The 23,753-nt window shown below is 53.0% G+C and overlaps 1 protein-coding gene across 1 annotated transcript in view; it reads left to right on the top strand.

The window, feature by feature from the left end:
* The first annotated feature begins 179 nt into the window (after positions 1-179).
* The window catches only part of Prkd2 (protein kinase D2), a 29,073-nt gene continuing 5,499 nt past the window's right edge, over positions 180-23,753 (top strand). The window contains exons 1-16 of the mRNA XM_059281150.1: positions 180-291; positions 734-1,134; positions 3,419-3,557; positions 5,016-5,147; positions 6,121-6,275; positions 6,381-6,606; positions 7,934-8,011; positions 8,086-8,239; positions 10,046-10,163; positions 10,806-10,883; positions 12,668-12,926; positions 14,357-14,409; positions 15,198-15,270; positions 16,972-17,078; positions 17,613-17,774; positions 22,156-22,254. Of these exons, the coding sequence (XP_059137133.1) occupies positions 895-1,134; positions 3,419-3,557; positions 5,016-5,147; positions 6,121-6,275; positions 6,381-6,606; positions 7,934-8,011; positions 8,086-8,239; positions 10,046-10,163; positions 10,806-10,883; positions 12,668-12,926; positions 14,357-14,409; positions 15,198-15,270; positions 16,972-17,078; positions 17,613-17,774; positions 22,156-22,254 (2,073 nt within the window). The 5' untranslated portion in view covers positions 180-291; positions 734-894. The remainder of the gene's footprint in view (positions 292-733; positions 1,135-3,418; positions 3,558-5,015; positions 5,148-6,120; positions 6,276-6,380; positions 6,607-7,933; positions 8,012-8,085; positions 8,240-10,045; positions 10,164-10,805; positions 10,884-12,667; positions 12,927-14,356; positions 14,410-15,197; positions 15,271-16,971; positions 17,079-17,612; positions 17,775-22,155; positions 22,255-23,753) is intronic.

Raw genomic sequence — 23,753 nt, 5'->3', positions numbered from 1 at the left:
GCGGAGGAAGCGTTGGACCTTCCGCCCTCCTCCCACCCCAGCCACCAGATACCCCCCACCCCCCCACTCCACACCAACTCCCTAGTACGGGGTCCCGCCTTCCCCTTCCGCCCCAGGCCCCTCGGTGAAGGCTCCGCCCTGTGACGTCACGGAGCCCCGTGCTGATTGGCCGGCTGCGCCGTCGTTCCCGAGACTTCCTTCTGGGCCGCTGCCGCCGACTTAAACTTTGAAGGGGGAAAAAAGCCACCGCGCTGTGCGACCCTCCCTTGCCCCTCACCCGCCCCGCCTCCGGTAACGCTCCCTTCTTCGCCGCCCCTGACCCAACTTTTCTCCAACTTTCGCGACCTGTGAGAGTCTCTTCTTTCAGCCCTGGCCCTGCGGACCCCTCTCTCCCCATCCCTGAGCCAGTCGGGTCCCTATGATCCACTAGGTCCCTGACCAAAGACTCCTACTTTCTACCCACACGGCAGAGCATCCTCGGGCCGCTCTGAGTTCCAGCCTGCCGTCAAACCCACTGGATCCTGGGATCCCCCTGCTCCGCTCTCAACCTTCTTTCTCCCAGGGGCCTTGGATCGTGGGGGTCTTTTGATTCCAGGGACCCTGCCCGACCCGATTTTCTTTTCTGGTTTCTTGCAGTCTTCCGATCTCTGGGTACCCTCCAAACCACTACTTTTCTGTGCTCCCTTGACTCCGGGCGTTTGACCCACTAGATTCCTTTTCTCTCATTGCCCAGGATCCCGCCATCCTCCAGTCCCTCAACCTGACAGATTTCTCTCTCAAATGCCTGCGTTTTTACCACCACCGCACGAGAGCGCTCGGATCTAGGTCCCAGGTTCCTCAGCGAGCTCAGGGCGGCAGGTCGAGCTCCGGGCGGCAGGTCGGGGTCTGGCCCCCATGGCCGCCGCCCCCTCCCATCCCGCCGGAGTCCCGGGTTCTCCGGTGCCCGGGTCTCCTCCGCCCCCCGGTGGCTTGGAGCTCCAGTCGCCGCCACCTCTGCTGCCTCAGATCCCGACCCCGGGCTCGGGGGTCTCCTTCCACATCCAGATCGGATTGACCCGGGAGTTCGTGCTGCTGCCGGCAGCCTCCGAGTTAGCTCATGTGAAGCAACTAGCCTGTTCTATCGTGGACCAAAAGGTGAGTGCATAGGGGCTCTCCTCATAAAGGAGAGGAGGCTTCAGAAGGGGCCTGGGGCTTGTTGGGAGGAGAGAAAGGGGCCTGGGTAACTGAGCCGAGGAGGGGCACTACTCTCCGGTTGTGTCCTCACTCCACCACTGGTTTGAGAGAGGCCCAGGTAGGGGTGGGGTGCCCCAAAGGCCTCCCCAAATTGCGTGTCGCTGCTTGTTGTTTTCTGCAGCGGGCAGGGAGGAAGGGAGGGGCCTTGCCAGGTGTGGAGTGGGGAGGAAGGGGCAAGTGGGAGCTGCAGATCAGGGGGACCTCTTCTTTGGTCCCACCCTGGGCCTCCGTTCTTTGGAAACAGTAGAAACTGAAGCCATACTGGCCATGGTGATCGGGTGACATGTGTGGGTGTGGGTGTGTGGACAAGCTGCCAGGGGCAAGCAAGGTCTCGAGTACAACCTCTACCCTTTCCCAGGCCTAAGATGGGGTGTGAAGGAGCAAGGCACTCCTTGTGTACCCTCTCGGCACCCCCAGAAGCCCTGCAGGCTTTACCTGCTCTCCTAATCACGGCTTCCGCATGCTCCTCTTAGCTTTAGATATCAAGATCCATCCCCTGAGTGTCAAGAGGGAACCAAGTAGGACGGGATGCCCAAATCCTAGGAACGTTAAAAGTTACAACCAGGCGGGACGGGTGGTGGCGGCACACCCCTGTGATCCCAGCAACTCGGGAGGCAGAGACAGGTGAATCTCTGTGAGTTCAAGGCTAGCTTGGTCTACAGAGTGAGTTCCAGGACAGCCAGGGCTACACAAAGAAATCCTGTCTCAGAAAACAACCAGAAGTTATGACCAGGCTGGTAGAGCACTTGCCTAGCAAGCAAAAGCCCTGGGTTCCATTCCCACCAGAACCCCAACCCCCATCCCAGGGTGGTGGTGGTGCTTGTGTGTAGTTCAAGTGCCTGATTGTGAAAATGGAGAACTTTGGAGTCCTGAGAAGTTAGATATTGAGATCTTTTCATACTAAGGCATTCAAGTATTAGAATCTTAAGTTTATAGTGTTGCTACATCGTAAGAATCCTAGATGACACTGATAATAATAGGACAGTTACAGCTGGAACCCAGAATGTATAACTCTAGAGTGAGAGCACACTGGAATCCAAAAACATCCGGATTTAGGCTTTTCTCAGGCTCTTGGAACTGGATCCTTTGGGCTTCGGGGAAGCAGAAGGAACAGGGCCACCTCCCCCATTTTTTCCAGCTGGTGAAACTAGTTTAGAAAAAGACCTCCCAGGCCTGGTACTTTTGTAATCCCAGCACTGAGAAGGAGCATCGCGAGCTTTAAGTCAGGCTAGGGCATTTCCAGACTCTGTCTCAAGGGGAAAAAAAGAAAAGAGAAATAAACAAACTAGATTAAGTCACCATGAGGGGCAAGGCAGTACTGGCTTTCTGTAGATTTGGGTGGGGGGTTGCTGTGCCCACCAACTCCCCAAAGTCCAGCCCAGCTGGCATTCTTAAATCAGCCGGCTTAATGGGAAGCAGGGCTGGGGCTCCTGTACATTGTGCCTGGAGTGAAATTCTTGGTACCAGAGTTCAGATTCCCAGCCTCCCCTCCTCAGGCCCAGCCTAGTTTGTTTTCTGCTCTTCCCGGGGTACAGGTGCTGTTTAGGGCCCCTTCCTGCCTGCCTTCCGTCCCGGTGCCCCACCTGGGCGGTTTCACTTTCTGTTTTACGGGGTTTCATTTCCTGCCCCTTCCTAAGCTGGGACCTGGACACCTGGGTTTTGGAGCATTGGATGAGGGGAGCCCTCCTTACCTCTAGCTATCTTGAGCACTCCCCCAAAACCCCTAGCCCCCCCCCCCTTTCTAGTTCATTCTGCTCCAATACTGGGCTAAGAGCCAGGTAACAGGGACAATGGATTCAGGAAGGAAGCTGGGGTGGAGATGTGGCCGAAAGAGGAGGGGGTGATCACTCAGTGTCCCGCCAGCTCTGGAAAATTCAAAGTGTCTATTCTGCTCCTGGAGCCTTTAAACCGCCCCCCACCCCCAGCTTTGGCCCTCAGCCCTCCCCTTGCCAGTCGCGCCCCCAGACTGGCCAGTGCTCCAACCCAGCACACCTGGGGCCCCAGCATCCTGCTGGCTCGAGCTGGGGTTGGGAGGGGCCAGGCAGGAAGCGGTGGGCTGTAGGGTCTCGGTTTCCGGGGGAAACAGCCAGTTCTGCCCCTAGAGGGTTCAAGTAGGCTGCCGCCGCCGCTGCTGCCGCAGGCGGCTCTGAGCTTTATCTGTCGCCACCCCCTCCCTGCCCCTCAGTTCCCGGAGTGTGGCTTCTACGGCCTGTACGACAAGATCCTGCTCTTCAAACATGACCCCACATCGGCCAACCTCCTGCAGCTGGTGCGATCAGCTGCAGATATCCAGGAGGGCGACCTGGTGGAGGTGGTTCTGTCGGGTGAGAAGCGGGCGGTCACCCTGGGGGCGGGGCCTCTGGGAGAGGTGGCTGAGGGTGGGCATGGTGGGGCTCACCTGTAATCCCAGCGTTCCTGAGGCACAGACAAGAGAAGTGCAGTACGAGTAAGGCCAGCTTGGGCTAAAGAGTGAGACATTTGGGCTGGACAGTTGGTTCAGTGGTTAAGAACACGTGTTGCTCTTTCAGAGCACTGGGGTTCGAGTCTCAGCATTCACACAGGAGCTCACAAACTGTGAAACTCTAGTCCCAAGGGATCTGACCCCATCTTCTGACCTCCACAGGCATAAATGCTGGCAAAACACCATACACATAAAAAACCGTAAAGTCAACCATCTTAAAAAGTTGGGATGGAACTCATCAAGAGATGTGCCCCTTTAGAAGTCTTGGGGAAACCAATTAGCTAGTTTATGTTTATTTATTTGAGATAAGGTCTTACTATGTAGCCCTGGGTGGCCAGGAACTCAAAGAGCTCCCCCTGCCTCTAACTCTGGAATACTGAGATTAAGGATGTGTACCGTTGGACCTAGATAGTTAGCCCCCTCCCTTTGGGATACTGGGGATTGAACCTAGCACCTTGCACATGCAAGACAAGGTCTGTACCAGTGAGCCATACCTTCAGCCCACCAAAACTGTTTGACCTTTAGTGTGTGTGTGTGTGTGTGTGTGTGTGTGTGTAAAGGAGAGCTGGGATTGGGTGGTGTGTGTGTAAAGGAGAGCTTCTGGGATTTGGTGTGTGTGTGTGTGTGTGTGTGTGTGTGTGTGTGTGTGTAAAGGAGAGCTTCTGGGATTTGGGGTGTGTGTGTGTGTGTGTGTGTAAAGGAGAGCTTCTGGGATTTGGGGTGTGTGTGTGTGTGTGTGTGTGTGTATAAAGGAGAGCTTCTGGGATTTAGGGTGTGTGTGTGTGTGTATAAAGGAGAGCTTCTGGGATTTGGGGTGTGTGTGTGTGTGTGTGTGTGTGTGTGTAAAGGAGAGCTTCTGGGATTTGGGGTGTGTGTGTGTGTAAAGGAGAGCTTCTGGGATTTGGGGTGTGTGTGTGTGTGTGTGTGTGTGTAAAGGAGAGCTTCTGGGATTTGGGGTGTGTGTGGGTGTGTGTGTGTGTGTGTATAAAGGAGAGCTTCTGGGATTTGGGGTGTGTGTGTGTGTGTAAAGGAGAGCTGGGATTTGGGGTGTGTGTGTGTGTGTGTGTAGAGGACAGCTTCTGGGAATTGATACACCAAATGCACTCACGGATCGGGACCCAGATCACCAGTGTTGGCAGCAAGCACCTTTTTATTGCTGTGCTGTCTCGCTGGCTCCAGGACTATTTTGTTTTATTTATTTATTTTGGGTTTTTTTTTTTCGAGACAGGGTCTCACTATGTAGCTCTGGCTGTTCTGGAACTCACTATGTAGACCAGACATCTACCCTCTTGTTCAAGTGTATGTGCCTCCTTGCCCACAGCCTCGGCCACCTTCGAGGACTTCCAGATCCGCCCACATGCTCTCACTGTGCACTCGTACCGTGCTCCCGCCTTCTGCGACCACTGTGGGGAGATGCTCTTCGGTCTTGTGCGCCAGGGCCTCAAGTGTGATGGTGAGGGCCTAAGGGACTGGGCGGAACCCGGGAGGTTGGGAAGGCTGTGCCTGGGACTGGGCTCAGGTCAAGGGGTGGAGCTTAGAAGATGGGCGAGGTAAACGCTGAGAGGGAACTTGGGGGGAGGGTGGGATTCAAGTCTGTGGGCGGAGCCCAGGGGGTGGGGCTAGTGGGCTAGGTTAGGGTTCTCAGGCTAAGTTTGTAGACTAGTGAGAGGCCTGGGCTCCTGGCTCTGGAATGGGTGCAGGGCCTAGGAGGCGATCCTTGGTAACTGAAGTTAAGGGTTCCTGGACAGAGCAGGGGAGGGGTCTGGTTCAGGTCTGGAGATAGAGCATAGGAAGATGGGGCTCCCAGAGTAAGCCTTTAGGGAAGTTTTTTTAACTTATTATTTATTTATATGTTATATGCATGGGTGTTTTGCCTGACTACATGTTGCACCACGTGCATGGGCTTTAGGAACTGAACCTGGGTCCCCTACAAGAGTGACAAGTACTCTAGCCACTGCTGAGATCTCGAGGTGAGGTGATGGAAGAGCCAGCCCGTGTCAGCCAGGGCCCAGGCAAAGAAAGAGAACAGGAGAGAAATAGTAACTATTTATCTGGAAGAAGTGGCCCGTAGGACTTCGAGGCTGGCCAGGCCACAATGCTCAGGGCAGCCTGTCTGGGATCACAGGCTGAATTCTACAGGCTGGGAATCATTATAGCTCTTCACAGCTTTGGGTCTAGTGAAAATCAGGGGCGTTCATCAACCAGGCTAGAATCCACAGGATGTGGACTTGAATCCAGTACACAAAATACCTTCAGCTGCAGCACTGAGTCTTGGGGTGCCCCGTCCACTTTTGCTGTGTGTGTGTGTGGGGGGGGGCAGGACAGTACACCGTGTGTGCTTGAAGCACAGGGTGATTTCTTAAGATGGGGGGCATGCCTAGTAGTGAATGCGGGTTTTGGCTCTGATGGTCTTGCGCCCCCTACAGGCTGCGGGCTGAATTACCACAAACGCTGTGCCTTCAGCATCCCGAACAACTGCAGCGGCGCTCGCAAGCGCCGCCTGTCATCCACGTCCCTGGCCAGTGGCCACTCTGTGCGCCTAGGCAGCTCCGAGTCCCTCCCCTGCACCGCTGAGGAGCTGGTGAGGGGCTGGAGAGTGGGGAGGGTTCGAGGCTGGGGGCTGATGGGGCCAGGCAGGTGCTAATGCACTCACTCATCCGTTCCTTCCACCCGCGCTGTTGGGTAGAGCCGTAGCACCACCGACCTCCTTCCTCGCAGACCACCCTCGTCGTCGTCCTCCTCCTCTTCCTCTTCCTTCTACACAGGCCGTCCCATCGAGCTGGACAAGATGCTGATGTCCAAGGTGAAGGTGCCACACACCTTCCTTATACACAGCTACACACGGCCCACCGTCTGCCAGGCCTGTAAGAAGCTGCTCAAGGGTCTGTTCCGCCAGGGCCTGCAGTGCAAAGGTCAGTGGGAGGGGCCAGCTGAGAAGGCTGTGGGTCTGAAAACCCCGTCCAGAGGAGCCCAGGAGCCCATATCCATGTCCCGAATCCAGGTCATCCTAGAAGTCACTGGAGTTCTGGAACCCTAAATCCTTGGAGATCTAGATTCCTAGAACAGGATAGAGTCCTCACTATAAAACCCAAGAATCTGAGAGTCAGGGAACCTTAGAACCAGAAGATTCAAGACTTCTGGAGCTGGGCATGGTGGCACATGCCTTTAATCCCAGCACTCGGGAGGCAGAGGCAGGTGGATCTCTGTGAGGCCAGCCTGGGCTACAAAGTGAGTTCCAGGAAAGGCGCAAAGCTACACAGAGAAACCCTGTCTCGAAAAACCAAATATATATACAGATACATATTCAAGACTTCTGGAATTACACACCTGTAATCCCACCCAGCACTTGAGATGTTGAGGCAGGAGGGTCAGGAGTTTAGGACTAGCCTCGGCTGCAAAGTTTGAGGCCAACCTGAGCTACATGAAATGTGAGAAGGCTGGAGATGTCGCTCACAGAGTAGAGTGCCCACCTAGCATACTAGAGGCCCCGGGTTCCATCCTCAGTACCCCACCTTTGAGCCAGACAGTAGCACACAAGCCTATAATCAGCCTGGGAATTAAGTCACCTCCTGCCTTACCCAGTTCCTAGGCTTTGGGAGATCTTCAAAACAACAATGAAAATATCTGGAAGAAAGGAGAAATAAAAAGGCCCAGGCCATTGGGATGGCTCAACAGATTAAAAGTGCTTGCCGCCAAACCTCATGACCTGAGTTCAATCCCAGGTTCCACGTGGTAGAAGGAGAGAGCCAACTCCCACAAGTTGCCCTCTGACATCTACACACACATTATGGCACTCACGTACACACCTGTGCATGCATACACCCCCACCCCCACCCACAATTAACTAAATAAATACATCTAATAAAAAAAAAAAGTTTGTCCACATGGCCCATGCCTACAAACCCAGCACTTGGGGGTTGGAGGCAAGAGGATCATGCTTGGCTACATGGCAGGTTCTGGGCCAGTCTGAACTACCAACAGACCCTAGCTCAGATAGATAGATAGATAGATAGATAGATAGATAGATAGATAGATAGATAAATGAATCTATACTTGTGGCTCTTACCTGTGGAGCTATCGCCTCAGTCTTTATAGTGTAATCCTAGCGCTATTGATGCTGAGGCAGGAGGATTGCCAGGAATTAGGTGCTAGCCTGCCTAGGCTACATAGTGAGACCTTGTCGTGCACACACAGTAACTCTCTCCTTTCCTGTCCGTCCCTTTGTCCCCGTCCCCTCAGACTGCAAGTTCAACTGTCACAAACGATGTGCTACCCGCGTCCCTAATGACTGTCTGGGGGAGGCACTCATCAATGGAGGTAAGACTCTCAGCATCTAGGAGGGACGGGGTGGGACTGGATGGAGGCCCTTCTGATGCCCCTGTCCCCAACAGACGTGCCGATGGAGGAGGCCACCGATTACAGTGAGGCCGACAAGAGCTCCCTCTCAGACGATTTGGATGACTCTGGTGTCATCCCAGGCTCCCACTCAGAGAATGCTCTCCATGCCAGCGAGGAAGAGGAAGGCGAGGGAGGCAAGGCCCAGAGGTACCCAGGGCCCCTTCAGGAGGCTCCCTCCCTTCCGGCCCCCCACAAGCCTCTGCTTTCCTGTCTCTAAGATGGCTGATGTTAGTGTATGATTGAGTCCCGCCTTATCTTTGGGTTCTCTCTATTGCTTCTTTTCTTTTTAAAAAACATTTAATTTTTTTGGGGTGGGGGGCGAGAATGTTCAAGACAGGGTCTCTCTGTAGCCCTGGCTGTCCTAGAACTCACTCTGTAGACCAGGCTGGCCTCGAACTCAGAGATCTGCCTGCCTCTGCCTCCCGAGTGCCGGGATTGCAGGGTTTTGCCGCCACTTCCCGGCTTCTTCCTTGATCATTTAAAAGATTTTGTTTTTGCTTTCTTTTTAAAGGTCAAGGACAATTTATTAGTGTTTGAAAGAAAAACAGCAAACTGTACATCTCAGCCAGTAGTGCCCTGAGTGGTTAGGTAGAAAAGAGAGCGAGCCATGCCTCTTTGAGCTAGGGTCCAGGAAAGTGGCGTGTTCAGCAGTAGAGGTGAGCATGCGACTGTGTGGCCAGAGGGAGGCAGGCCTTCAGAGCTGCCAAGTCAGGGTCGAGATGCCAGGTCGCAATCACTGGAGGTCATCTGTAAGCCAGGCTCTGTGCCCAGCTCCTTGGAAAGCCGGAGACTGAGGCACAGAGCAGTTAGGTACTTGCTAGACAGCCTGCTTTTGTAATATTGTAGTGTTGAGGCCAGGACCCAGGGCCTTTTGCATGGCAGACAGGTGCCTAACCTACAGCTAGCTTGAGAAGCTGGCCTTCTCAAGAGTCACCTTCCTGCCCGGGCTGGGGCTCAGTTAGGTACAGTGCTTGGCTAGCCAGCAGGAAGGCCTGGGTGACCCCTGGCACTGTGTAAACGATGTGTGGCAGGGTACACCTGCAGTCCAGGACGCAGAAGACAGGGACAGGAGGACCAGTGCCAGCCCAGGATACACGAAATTCTCTTAGAAGGCCAAGCCAGGGGCTGGAGAGACGGCTCAGCGGCTAAGAACACTGGCCGCTCTTCCAGAGGACCTGGGTACAGTTCCTAGCACCCCGTGGCCAAACACCTGAAGCTGCTGTTTCAAGGGATCTGACACCCTCTTCTGGCTCTTTCAGGCACCATGCTGTGCAAGCAAAACACTCATACACATAACATAAAAGAATTTTTTTTTTCCTGTGTAACCGTGGCTGTCCTGGAACTCGCTCTGTCGTCCAGGCTGGCCTTGAACTCAGAGGCTCACCTTCCAAGCATGCACCACTATGCCAGCTAAAACAGATAGATCTAAAAAGAAAATAAACATAGCCAGGTTAGCAAGATGGCTCCGTGGGTAAAGGTGCTTAATCCCTGTCAGCCACATGACTTCACAGAGTTGTCCTTCATCTCCTTCTCTTTCCAGTGATGGAACAGACCCCCCACACATACACACACACACACACAAAATAATAAGGGAAAAGAATCCTGGGGTGGGGGGGGAGGCTGGAGAGTGGCTGGGTGGTTAAGAGCCCTTGTTGCTCTTGCGGAGGACCTGGGTTCAGTTCCCAGCACCCACGTCAGGAGGCCGACAATGACTGTAACTGTTGCTCCTGGGACTCTGACATCCTCCTCTGCCTTAAGGCACACCCACACGCATGGCATGCGTTCACACAAACACTGAAAGTATTTTTTTCTTAAATCATAAAAGCAAGAGTCCTCTTGCTATGAAAATGTAAAAACTCAGTAGGGAAAGAAACAGCTCAAGATATCCCTGTGGCCCCGGGCAGGACATTATTTTTGCGTGTGATGTGTAACATCTGGCCCATTCCTCCGCAGCTCGCTGGGATATATCCCCCTGATGCGGGTGGTACAGTCTGTGAGACACACGACCCGGAAATCGAGCACCACCCTGCGGGAGGGCTGGGTGGTCCATTACAGCAACAAGGACACACTGGTGAGTTGGGGGTGGGATGGGGGTGGGGGTGGGGCTAGTCTGGGTGGGTGGGGACAAGTGGGCGTGGCTAAATTTCTGGGTGGGCTGGAAGAACTTGAATTGACCGGGATCCCAAAGCTTGTATGGGCAGAATCTCCCACCTTGTGGTCAGAATTATGGATAGGTGTCTGGGTGGGCGTGGTCAGAATTATGGATGGGTGTCTGGGTGGGCGTGGTCAGAATTATGGATGGGTGTCTGGGTGGGCGTGGTCAGAATTATGGATGGGTGTCTGGGTGGGCGTGGTCAGAATTATGGGCGGGCCGGGAAAGTGGGTTGGTGAGGCTAGTTGGGTGTGACTAGATTTATAGGTTTGTTGAAAAAGCTAGAGCAGATGGCATACTCGGTGGCCAGATGGGTGGGGTCTAGGTGGGCGGAGTTAGAGAGGGGAGGGCTGGGAAAGTCCAGGTTAAGTTGGGTCTAGGAGCCGGGGTTCTGCAGGCAGTGCTAGAATCGAGGGTATGTTAGAGGAAGGAGGCTGGGCAGGATGTGCAGCAGGATGGGTGAGGCTGAGCAGAACCACAGTCCCAGCTAGGGGAGGAGCTAGGCTGGGCATTGCAAACCACCTGGCTGTCAACCTCACCCTGCCCCTGACTTTCCCGCAGAGGAAGCGGCACTACTGGCGCCTAGACTGCAAATGTATCACCCTCTTCCAGAACAACACGACCAACAGATATTACAAGGTGGGCCTATGTCCTCCCTCTCTCCTGCTCCTCCTCCACTGGTCACCTGGAACCCTCACAACTCCCACAATCCCCCACCCGCGGTCTCCTTGCTTCTAGTTGTGAGGCCAGGGCTGCCCACCAGCCTCGTTCGGTCCAGCTGGGGAGCAAGGCAGCAGGTTCATTAGCCCCTGAGGCCTCCTGTATCTCACCTGTAAAGAGTCTCAGATACTAGTTCTGCCCCCGGGCCAGTGTGAGAATTAAAAAATAATCTGTGGAAAGCAATGAGCTTGGGGCCTGGCTTGTACAGGACCCCTGGTGCTGTAGCTGGACTGGCCTGGCACTTAGAGATCTGCCTGCCTCTGTTTCTGGGGTTAAAGGCATGTTCCACCATGCCCAACAAGTCTGTGAGTACTTTAAAGTTAATGGATGGCCCGCAGTTTGCCTTCTCCGCAGCCCCCCTGTGGGGCCCTGAGCTACTGTCACGGCTTCTGCACGGTTCTTCACAGTAGTCTCTGGGTGTGACTTTGCTTCTCTGTAGCTGGGGGGGAGGTCTTTCCTAAAACCTTCAGAGGCAGACATGATGATGAGTCTGTGATCACTGGGGGGTAGAGTTCCAGGCCAGCCTAGGCTACATGAGACCCTGTCTCAAAAGTAAAACACACACATAAAGTCACCAGTGTTCCGGTGACTCCATTGATCTTGGAATGAAGATCAGGTTCCCCAGGCCTCTGCCATGTCTTCCTTGACAGGCCCAGGCCTGCGTCTTTCTTACCTTTTCTTGTCTCTAGCTCACCACGTAGCTTGTTGCGTAAGTCACTTTTTCCTTTTTTGGTTTTTCCAGACAAGGTTAACTCTGTGTAGTCTTGGCTGTCCTAGGACTCGTTCTATAGACCAGGCTGGCCTCAAACTCATAGAGATTCGTCTGCCTCTGCCCCCTGAGTGCTGGGATCAAAGCCGTGTGCCACCGCCAACTATAAGTCACTTTTTCAAAGCCAGGGTCCAACTTAGGCCTGGTAAGCACTCTACCACTGATCCACGCCCCCAGCCCCTCACTGGGGGATTCTAGGCAGGGGCTCTACCACTGAGCCACACCCCCAGCCCCTCACTGGGGGATTCTAGGCAGGGGCTCTACCATTGAGCCATGCCCCCAGCCTTCTTTCTACTTTTTGTTTTTGAAGCAGGGTCTCACCAAGTTGCTTAGGTTGGCCTTGAACTTGTGTTCCTCCTGCCGCGACCTTCCCTGTGCCTGGGATTATAGACTTGCACCACTGAGCCTGGCTGTCACTCAGGTTCCCTCTCCTCTTTTCCTCCCTGTCTTCCTTTCTTGGTGCTGTGCCTGCACCACAGTTCCTGCACTTGCTCTCCACAGCCTCCCTCTTTTCTACTGTTCTGATCCCCTTTTGTCCCATGGACTTTCTGCACATGGCCGTAAACTGCACTTCCTTGCTCCAGACCTTTCTGTGGCTCTCTAGGGCCCTTAGACACGATCCAGTCTTCTCTGTATGGCCCCTGGTGTCCTTGTGGAGCCTCATGTCCTTCATTTCAAACACTTATCAAGTGCCTACGGTGTGCCAGGTCCTGTCCCACGTGATGGGCACAGCAAGCTCTCCTCGGGGCCTTTGCACGTTCTGCGCCCTGTCCATGGCTAATATGGGGACTGCTGGGAGACCTCTCCTGACCTCCGTGTAGACCAGGCCTGTCGTCCTTACTGACTGTGGCTTTTATGTGGCCCTCTGAGAGCACAGGAGCTGCAGGGTTGGCCCACCAGGCTTGCCTGTACTGACAGTCCCATCCCTTGCCAGGAAATCCCACTGTCTGAAATCCTTGCCGTGGAGTCGGCTCAGAACTTCAGCCTCGTACCTCCGGGCACCAACCCACACTGCTTCGAGATCATCACGGCCAATGTCACCTACTTTGTGGGCGAGACACCCGGCGGGGCCCCAGGAGGGCCGAGTGGGCAGGGGACAGAGGCGGTTCGGGGTTGGGAGACAGCCATCCGCCAAGCATTGATGCCCGTCATTCTTCAAGATGCACCCAGTGCCCCAGGCCACACACCGCACAGTGAGTCCCCGCCCAGGGCGCTGTGAGATGATGCTAGAAAGGCTTGTAGGTATCCGGGGAAAAGGAATGAGCCTGGAGGAAGGCTGGGGGCGCTTGGGCCTGGGTTTGTGTCTCTGTGAAACCCTTACCTGACCTTGGGGGTGTCACCTCTGAGACTAGCCATGGGAGTTTTCCAAGTCCGTCTTCTGTACCAGTCAGTAGGGCAGGACTGAGATGAAGAAGCTGGGAAGCCAGGGGCACTTTACCCGAGAAAGCACATCTCTGGCACAGTGTGGACCAAAGAGAGGAGGCAGGAGCGAGCCTTCTGCACATGAGCGCCAGAGGGAGGCCAGTATGTCAGGAACACGCAGCCTGGAGCGGGTCAAAGCCACGGATAGATGATGCCTACGTCAGCCTGTGTGTCTGTCACAGAGGGCCTGAGCTTCCCCCTGAGGGTATGGAAGAGCTGTGGCAGAGCCGAGTGTAGGGGAGGGACAAGGTCCCTCTGGCTTTGTTGAATGGGGATTATATACAGAAAAGGACAGGATTGAGTCGGGCGTAGATAGCACCACACACTTACTATTCCAGCACTTCTGAGGTGGAGGCAGGAGGATTGCTATGAGTTTGAGACCAAGCAGTGATTTCAAAGCCAGACTGAGCTCTCCAGCAAGATTCTGGCAAAGAAGAAGGAGTAGGAGTGGGAAGAAGAGGAAGAATGGAGAGAAAGGGGGCTGGAGAGATGGCCCAGTGGTTAAGGACTCCCTGGGTGAATCACAACCGCCTGTAACTCCAGGGGCTCCTGTGCCCTCTCTTGGCCTCTGTGGACAACTGTACTCATGTGTGAGTACATGCACACACAGACATACACACATACACCTACACAAACACATCTAAAAGTAAAAATAACATCTTTTAAAAAGAGGAGAGGGAAAGGGGCAGAATGGGGCAAGGAGAACAGGGATGAGTCTGGCTAAGTTGTAGGTAGGGGCTAGTGAACCGTAGTCTAGATGGGACTGTCGTGGGGTGGGAACGGGAGATGAGGAAGAGAAGCGTTTGGGTGGCAGAAGGAACAGGACTTTGTAGATGCCTCAGTTGAGTTTGTAATGCGATGGGGTAAGTTCCAGGGAAGCTGCTGAACTCTGTTGCGACTGCCCCTCCCAGCCTCAGTTTCCTGCTCTGTTAACTGGGACCAGCACGCCTCCATTCCTCGGCACCGAGGACACTGGGTAAAAACGTAGGCGCGGGAATGCGAGGTCCCGTTTGGAGTCTCTCGGTACATCTGGTCTACCTCCCCCCCTACACACACACACACACACACACACACACACACACACTCTTGTATTCCCAGTTTATAGATGAGGAAGTTAAGGTTCAGAGTGTAGCCTCGGGAGGTACAGGTCACAGCTGTGCTGAGCCTGGATCCCACTCGCTTGTCTCTCCCCTCCTCCCAGGACGGGCTTCTCTGAGTATTTCTGTGTCCAACAGTCAGATCCAAGAGAACGTGGTAAGTCTCCTGCCACCGTGGGGCAGTTTCCTTCTGTCTTCCTTTCATTTGGGGTCATTATGACAAGCTACCCTGCTCAAAGTGGCTTGCGGGGCTGGAGAGATGGCTCAGCAGTTAAGAGCACTCGTCCTGAAGAGGACTTGTGTTGGATTCCCAGCATCCACCTTGGGCAGCTCACAACCCTCCCGTGTGAACGCCAGCTCCAGAAGACCCCATGCCCTCTCCTGGCCTGCTCAGCTACCTGCAGTCCTGCGCATACACATATTTAAAATAAATTGAAAAATGAAACAATTTTTATTCTATTAAAATTAAAAAGTAAACTGTTAATTTTGTTAAACTTTAAAATAAAACAAACCTAATTAAACAATCAAATAAAAAATTTTAAAGCAGCTTAGGAGAGACAGGGTCTCTTTTGGCTCGGAATACAGCCAATCACTGCAGGCAGTTCAGTTGGCAGGGCCTGGAGGCAGCTGGCCACATCTGTAGTCAGGAGCAGAGTGGAATGCGTGTGTGCCTGCCTGCTGCTCACTCACTTCCTCCTCCTCTATACAGTCCAGGAAACCAGAGCCAGGGAATGGTGCTGCTCACTGTTGGCCCAGGTCTTTCCACATCCATTACAAGACAACCCCCTGCCCCAGGCCAGCCTGGGCTGGACCTTCTTTCAGCCAACAAAGCTATCATACCTGTTAGCTCTCCTCCGACCTCCGACCTCCGACCTGGTCCCCTGTCTCCTTGACCCTCTTTCACCTCCAGTTTGTACCCATGACCGTGCTGTCTCTCCCTCACAGGACATCGCCACTGTCTACCAGATCTTCCCAGATGAGGTGCTGGGCTCCGGGCAGTTTGGAGTGGTCTATGGAGGTAAGGATGCCACAGGGCTGGCTCAGATGCTGCCCGGGGTCAGGTGGTGCCATGCCCTCCTCGCTGCCCGTCTCCTGTTTTGTTGGAGCTGGGAAGCTGGACCCCAGGTACAGAGATTTGCAGGCTCCTTTTCTCATCAAGAAAACCAGTGGGCTTCTTGCCTGTTGTTAGTAGGAGATGTCTTAGTTAAGGTTTCTATTGCTGTGACGAAACACCGCGACCAAAAAGCAGGTTGAGAAGGAGAGGGTTTATTTGGCTGACACTTCAGTGTTGCTGTTCATCACTGAAGGAAGTCAGGACAGGAACTCAAACAGGGCAGGAACCTGGAGGCAGGAGCTGATGCAGAGGCCATGGAGGGGAGCTGTTTATTTGGTCAGCCTGCTTTCTTATAGAACCCAGGACCAGCAGCCCAGGGATGGCACCACTCACAGTGGGCAGGGCCCTCCCCCATTGATCACTAAATGAAAAAATGCCTTACAGCTGGATCTCATGGAGGCATTTCCTCAACTGGGGCTCCTTCCTCTGATGACTCTAGCTTGTGTCAAGTTGACACACAAAACTACACAGTACAGGAGATGTACATTCTGGCTTCATTGGTTATGAATATAGTTGTCCATGTTATCCTCCCCTCTACCCCCAGACAGAGTTTCTTTGTGTAGCCACTTTGTAGACCAGGTTGGCCTCAAACTCAGAGATCTGTCTGCCTCTGCCTCCCAAATGCTGGGATTAGAGGCGTGTGCCACCACATCTGCCCTTCTTAAAGCTCTCACTGTACCTATAATTTGCAGTTCAGGGTAGTCTCAAGCTTGTGACCCTTTTGCCTCAGTCTTCCAAATGCTGAGATAACAGGATTGTACCACCATGCCTAGCTCGTTTATCTTTCTTCTTTCTTTTTCTGGGGGTGAAACCCAGGGCAGCCTGAATGCTAGGCAGATGCCACACTCCCAGCCCCTCACTGGGGGATTCTAGGCAGGGGCTCTACCACTGAGCCACACCCCCAGCCCCTCACTGGGGGACTCTAGGCAGGGGCTCTACCACTGAGCCACACCCCCAGCCCCTCACTGGGGGATTCCAGGCAGAGGCTCTACCACTGAGCCACACCTCAGCCCCTCACTGGGGGATTCTAGGCAGGGGCTCTACCACTGAGCCACACCCCAGCCCCTCACTGGGGGATTCTAGGCAGAGGCTCTACCACTGAGCCACACCCCAGCCCCTCACTGGGGGATTCTAGGCAGGGCTCTACCACTGAGCCACACCCCAGCCCCTCACTGGGGGATTCTAGGCAGAGGCTCTACCACTGAGCCACACCCCAGCCCCTCACTGGGGGATTCTAGGCAGAGGCTCTACCACTGAGCCACACCCCAGCCCCTCACTGGGGGATTCCAGGCAGAGGCTCTACCACTGAGCCACACCTCAGCCCCTCACTGGGGGATTCTAGGCAGGGGCTCTACCACTGAGCCACACCCCAGCCCCTCACTGGGGGATTCTAGGCAGGGGCTCTACCACTGAGCCACACCCCCAGCTCCTCCCACTTTTATTCTCTAGCCCTGCCCTCCCATCCCTCATACTGAGAACTCCTCAGAGAAACCTTGAAGGCCTCCAATATCTTTGCTCAAGTCCATCTTGGTCCCCATAGAGGGATAGAAGGAACCGGGAGGTTCTGACCTCTGATCCTTTTCCTTTCCTATGCCCTGCCCCCAGGAAAACACAGGAAGACTGGCAGAGATGTTGCAGTCAAGGTCATTGACAAACTGCGCTTCCCCACCAAGCAGGAGAGCCAGCTCAGGAATGAAGTGGCCATTCTCCAGGTGACCCGCAGGGACCGAGACCCGGCCATGCCCTTGCATGCCAAGAGCCTGCCCTTCCTGCTTACTCCTTCTAAGTATAACCTGAGCCACAGTCTAGGGATGATCAAGTTAGGCTTCCTGGAAGAAAAAATGTCCATGCCGGAACTGAGAAGTGTTCTGAGCAGAGAGGGGCCAGGACCAGCCTGTGCAGGTGACAGGAAACCCTAGAGCGGTGGAAGAAATGAGGCCAGGGAGGAGGGCAGCAAGATACCAGCGGGCTTTCTTCTAAAGGTACCTAGGGAGCCATAGGAAGATCTTGTGGGCTAGGGGATCAGCGGTAGAGCACTTGCCTACCATGCATGAGTACCAGAAGAAGAAAATGAATCAAACAGAAGCCAAAGCAGCAGAGCTTGCTATCTTCCCAAGGTTCTTGCCATACCCTCCTGCCGCCCAGGCCTTCCCCTTAAGTTCACAGGCAAAGACCTCTCAAAGCGCTTCCCACCTCTTGCCGTGCTGATCCTCAGTCCTGACCCCTCTTCCCCGTTTCCCGGACAGAGTCTGCGGCACCCCGGGATCGTGAACCTCGAGTGCATGTTCGAGACCCCTGAGAAGGTGTTCGTGGTGATGGAGAAACTGCACGGGGACATGTTGGAGATGATCCTCTCCAGTGAGAAGGGCCGGCTTCCTGAGCGCCTCACCAAATTCCTGATCACGCAGGTGCGCTGCGGGCCGGCCCCGAGCGCCCCCTGGCGGAGGCCCGGAGAACAGGCTGGTGCCTTGGGCAGAGTTAAGAGAAATAGATGGAAATCTAATTAATAGCAATAAGAGATAAATTATGGAGGGGCCGAAGCGGGGTGTGGTGGCGCACGCCTTTAATCCTAGCACTTGGGAGGCAGAGAAAGGTAGATCTCTATGAGTTCAAGGCCAGCCTGGTCTACTTAGTTCCAAGACAGCCAGAGCTACGTTGTAAAACCCTATCTCAAAAAGAAAGAAAGGAAAGAAAGAAAGAAAGAAAGAAAGAAAGAAAGAAAGCAAGCAAGCAAGCAAGCAAGCAAGAAAGAAAGAAAGAAAGAAAGAAAGAAAGAAAGAAAGAAAGAAAGAAAGGAAAGAAAGAGAAAAAAGGAAAGGAAAGGAAGAAAGAAAGAAAAGAAAACGACACTCAGGCCTCAGTAAACACCATAACATTATTGCTCTCCCTGTGTCAGCCCTGCCCACTGTGGTGACAACACCCACCATCCAAGCAGAAGGCTATCTTGGTCACAACTGTGTCTCAAGTGCTCCCCAACCTGGGCCAAGCATGAAGCAGAATCTGGCAGAGCATTGGTAGAAGAACCTAGTGAAGGATTGAAAGAGGAGGGGAAAAGCCAGTTTGCCCCTTTCATAGTAATAGCTCTTATTGACAGTTTTAATTAGCTTCCCAAGTGCTGGGATTAAAGGTGCGCACCAGTACTCCTGGCTTCATTTTCTTTTTTGAGAAAGGATCTTGTGTAGCCCAGGCTAGCCTGGAACTTGCTATGTAGATGAGGATGATCTTGAACTTCGGATCCTTGTGCCCCTATTCCCTGAGAGCCGAGATTATGGACCTGTACCACCATACCCAGTTTGTACAGTGCTGGGACTCAAACCCAGGGCTTTGTGGGTTCCACAGAGAACAGAGCCACACCCCCTGACATTTGCATATATACATGGACTCCTATTGTCCAGGCTGGCTTCTGACTTGCATCCAAAGATGGCCTTGAATTCCTGCTCCCCCCGCCTTCACTTTGCAAGTGCCCGAAAGAAGCATGGGTGTGCTTCACCACGCCCAGCTCCTCACTGGCCGCGTGGCCGGAGCTGTGGGACAGTTTGAATACACCTCTAGGCAGCCCACTCGTTAGCTCCGTTGAGAGAGTGCTTGCCTGCCTAGTGTGCACCCAGCCTTGAGCTGGGGCTTCAGGATAAACCTGGCATGGTGGCACAGACTGCTATGGGAGGCGGGCGGGGAGATCCGGAGTTCACGGCCATCCTTAGCTGTGTAGTGAATTCAAGGCCAGCCTGGGCTACCCGAGAGCCTGTCTCAAGAAGTAAAAAACAATGTTTATTGTCTGAAACTTTTTCCATCTTTTCCCACCAACCAAGTGGGAGGATGTGTGCTTTCACACTTCTTCTTAACGCTGGATAAAAATAATTGCCAGGCTCAGGAAATTTCATATTGGCTTTTGGCTTTTTGAGACAGGCTCTCATGTACTTGATGTTCGCCTCACATGATTCTCCTCATTATCCACCCTGCTGCTGGGGTCACAAGTGTGTGCCACACACTTGAGTTATTTTTTCTATGTTTTTATGTCAAATTAGTACTTTAAAAAAAATCATTTATTTATTTATTTATTTATTTTAGTTTTTTTTTTTTGTTTTTTTTTTTTTTTTTTTAAGATTTATTTATTTATTATGTATACAGTGTTCTGGCTGCATGTGTCCCTGCAGGCCAGAAGAGGGCACCAGATCTCATTACAGGTGGTTGTGAGCCACCATATGGTTGCTGGGAATTGAACTCAGGACCTCTGGAAGAGCAGTAAGTGCTCTTAACCATTGAGCCATCTCTCCAGCCCTTATTTTAGTTTTTTGAGATGAGGTTTTTCTGTGTAACAGTCCTGGCTGTTCTGGAACTCACTCTGTAGACCAGGCTGGACTAGAACTCACAGAGATCTGCCTGCCACTGACTCCCGAGTGTTGGAATTAAAGATGTGTGCCACCACTACCCGGCTCTTTCTTTCTTCTTTTTTTTTTTTCCTTTGCTGCTGCTGTTGCTGTTTGAGACATGTCTCCTATATCCTGGGCTGGCCTTGAACTTGCTATGTAGACAAAGAGAACCTTGAATTCTTCCACCTCCCCAGTGCTAAGAATCCAAGCATGAGCTACCACATCCACCTTATGCAGTACTGGGGTGGAACCCAGGGCTTTGTGCATGCTAGCTAGGCTATCGATTCACTATGGCTTTTGTTCACCATGGAGGGTTTTTTTTTGTTGTTGTTGTTGTTTTGTTTTTTGAGACAGGGTTTCTCTGTGTAGCTTTGGAGCCTGTCCTGGATCTCGCTCTGTAGACCAGGCTGGCCTTGAACTCGCAGAGATTTGCCTGGCTCTGCCTCCCGAGTGCTGGGATTAAAGGCGTGCACCACCACTACCTGGCCACCATGGAGTTTGAACCTTTGCCCTGTTCAGCATTCCCTGGTGTGGTCCGAGTTTCAGTTCTCCCTGGAGGGCCTCCCCTCTGCCTGGGACTCTCTTCGCTCTGGAGCGGCTTTTCTGTTAGCTCCGATGCATCCTATACTGTACTTTGCTGCCGCTCTGTCTGTCTGTACACCCCCCCTCCAGTATGCCTGGATTTTCTAGGCACACTGGGAGATGGAGATAGAGAGCCACACCCTGACTGTGGAAGAGGGAGCTGAGTGTTTTCATCAACCTAAGTAGTTTCTTTCTCTGGTTTTCCGTTTTGTCCTGCTGTCTCTGTCTCTGTCTCTCTGTCTCTCTGTCTCTGTCTCTCTTTCTCTCCTTTCTCTCTCTCTGCAGATTTCTGTCCTCGGAGCTCTTGCCTGCTCCACCTCTAAGCACTGGACCCAGTTCTTTGCCTCAGGAACTTAATTAGGCCCCACCACCACCCTTACAGGTAGGTATGGTTAAGTCCTGAGAGCTCAGCAGGGCGTGGTGACACAGGCTTGTAATCCTAGCCCCCGAGAGGTATAAGGATCCATCAGTTCAAGGCTAGCTTTGGCTACATAGTGAGTTTGGGGCTAGCCAGGGATACATAAGACCCTGTCTTAAAAATAGAACAAGAGGTTGGGCAGTGGTGGCGCACGCCTTTAACCCCAGCACTCAGGAGGCAGAAGCAGGTGGATCTCTGTGAGTTCGAGGCCAGCCTGGGCTACAGAGTGAGTTCTAGGACAGCCAGGACTGTTACACAGAGAAACCCTGTCTCTAAAATTAAAAACAAAACAAAAATCTAAAGTTTAAATTTAGTGTGTGTGTGTGTGTGTGTGTGTGTGTGTGTGTGTGTGTCTGCATGTCTGTGAGAGCACCTGCATGCACGCACACATATGTGAGGCGGGGGAGGACACATGTCACAGTACACATGTGTAGATGAGAGGACAACTTGCAGAGGTAGCTTCTCTCCTCCAACACGTGGGATCCAGGAATAGAACTCAGGTCATCCAACTTAGTGGCAAGCTCCTTTCCCTGCTGAGCCATCTTGCCAACCAAAACAAAGTTTGCTGTTGTTTGTTGCTTTGTTTTGTTTTCTGAGACAGGGTCTTACCACGCATGCAGCCTTAGCTGTCCTAGAACTCCCTCTGTAGCCCAGGCTGGCCTCGAACACTCAGAGAGATCTACCTGCCTCTGCTTCCTGAGTGCTGGGATTAAAAGCATGCACCAGGGTTGGGGATTTAGCTCAGTGGTACAGCGCTTGCCTAGCAAGTGCAAGGCCCTGGGTTCGGTCCTCAGCTCCGACAAAAAAATAATAATAATAATAATAATAATAAGAGGAAGACGTGTGTCTCTTCACAGCAATAGAAACCCTAACTAAGACAAACACCCCTTCGTGAAAGTAATGCCCAGTGCAATACAAACCATTGCCGGGCGGTGGTGGTGCACACCTTTAATCCCAGCACTCGGGAGGCAGAGCCAGGCGGATCTCTGTGAGTTCGAGGCCAGCCTGGGCTACCAAGTGAGTTCCAGGAAAGGCGCAAAGCTACACAGAGAAACCTTGTCTCAAAAAACCAAAAAAAAAAAAAAAAAAAAAAAGCGTGCACCACCACATCAGGCCTCAAAATGTTTTGAATTGCACCACATGTCTTGGGAGCCCTTTCTGTTTTCATAGCTCGTTAGGATTCGAGGCTGGGTCTTCCCACCCTCCCCACTGTAGCCCGGCCTTTCTAGAGTTCTATATCAGGCTCTTAACTCTGGAGGGTAAATGGTTCTACCGTTTCTGGTATTCCTTCCTGGAAGACTCCCTCACCCAGGTAGCATCCTTAGGGGTGCAGGGGAAGGTCTGGGTGGGGCTCGGGGGTGTGGACATCAGGGCTGGTTCTCTCCTTCCTGTCTCACTGGCCCTGCCTCCTCTCCTCAGATCCTGGTGGCCTTGAGACACCTGCACTTCAAGAACATCGTCCACTGTGACTTGAAGCCAGAGAATGTGCTGCTGGCATCAGCCGATCCATTTCCTCAGGTCTGTTATGTCCCCTCCTAGATTGCAGCAAGCCCTGACAGCAAGGGGGTGGGCAGTGACTAACAGTCTAGATGCAGGTGAGCCTCAGACCCTAGGTGACATGGCTTCCTAAGACAGGGGCTTGATCCCACCCCAGTTGTATCTCGCCCATGTATTCTGGGCCTGCAAAGGTACTACATGGTGCTGGGCACCCTCTTCCCTGTTGTTATGTCTAAGCCAGTTTGGTGGTGCTGCTGGCCTTCATGGTCCATGGTCTAGCTAGAACAAAGAGAAAAAGACAAGAGGTACAAAAAAATGCATGCATCCCTTTCCTTCACTGACAGTAGAGAAAGTGGCCCCCACCTCACTTCCCTTACATCCCATTCGCCTCGGTCACCTTCTAGGGATGGAACCTAGGGCTCTGCTTATGCTAGGCCTGTGCTCTACCACTGAGCCACACCCCAGCCCCTCACTGGGGGATTCTAGGCAGGGGCTCTACCACTGAGCCACACCCCAGCCCCTCACTGGGGGATTCTAGGCAGGGGCTCTACCACTGAACCACACCCCCAGCCCCTCACTGGGGGATTCTGGGCAGGGGCTCTACCACTGAGCCACACCCCCAGCCCCTCACTGGGAGGTTTTAGGCAAGTGCTCTACCATTAAGTGAATCCAATCCCTTTTAATTTTTATTTAAGATAAGGTCTCAGTATTTTCCTTGGAAGCCCTCTCATGCTCAGAATTTCTTTCTTTTTCCTATCTATCATCTATCTATCTATCTATCTATCTATCTATCTATCTATCTATCTATTGTTTTTCAAGACAGGGTTTCTCTGTGTGTAGCCCTGGCTGTCCTGGAACTCACTCTGTAAGACCAGGCTGGCCTTGAACTCAGAGCATCTACCTCTGCCTCCTGAGTGCTGGGATTAAAGGCATGTGCCACCACTGCCTAGTTTTTTTTTTTTTTTTTTAGTGTGTGTTGGTATTTTGTCATGGGTGTTGGGTCCCCTGGAACTGGAGTTACAGACAGTTGTGAGCCACCATGTGGTTGCTGGGAATTGAGCCCAGGTCCTCTGGAAGAGCAGCCAGTGCTCTTAACCGCTGAGCCATCTCTCCAGCTCTTTTTCTTTTTTTTTTTTTTTTTTTTTTTGGTTTTTCGAGACAGGGTTTCTCTGTGTAGCTTTGCGCCTTTCCTGGGACTCACTTGGTAGTCCAGGCTGGCCTTGAACTCACAGAGATCCGCCTGGCTCTGCCTCCCGAGTGCTGGGATTAAAGGCATGCGCCACCACCACCCGGCCCAGCTCTTTTTCTTAATCTATGTTTGTTCTGCATTAAACAGTAAATAAGTTGAGTTGTTCGGGCTAACTGTGAACTCAGTCTGTAGTCCAGGCTAGCCTTGAACTTGTAACACTCCTAGCTCTGCTTCCCCAGTAGCTGGGATTGCTGCCTGCAGGAGCAGACCCTGCATGCCTGTCTCTCTTTAATGCCCACAAAGTCCTAGAAGTTAACCCATTCCCAGTATG

This window comes from Peromyscus eremicus, chromosome 1, assembly GCF_949786415.1.
Source record: "Peromyscus eremicus chromosome 1, PerEre_H2_v1, whole genome shotgun sequence".
NCBI classification, from domain to species: Eukaryota; Metazoa; Chordata; class Mammalia; order Rodentia; family Cricetidae; genus Peromyscus; species Peromyscus eremicus.
Note: the sequence above shows the minus strand (reverse complement) of the source record. Positions and strands in the feature narration are given on the sequence as shown.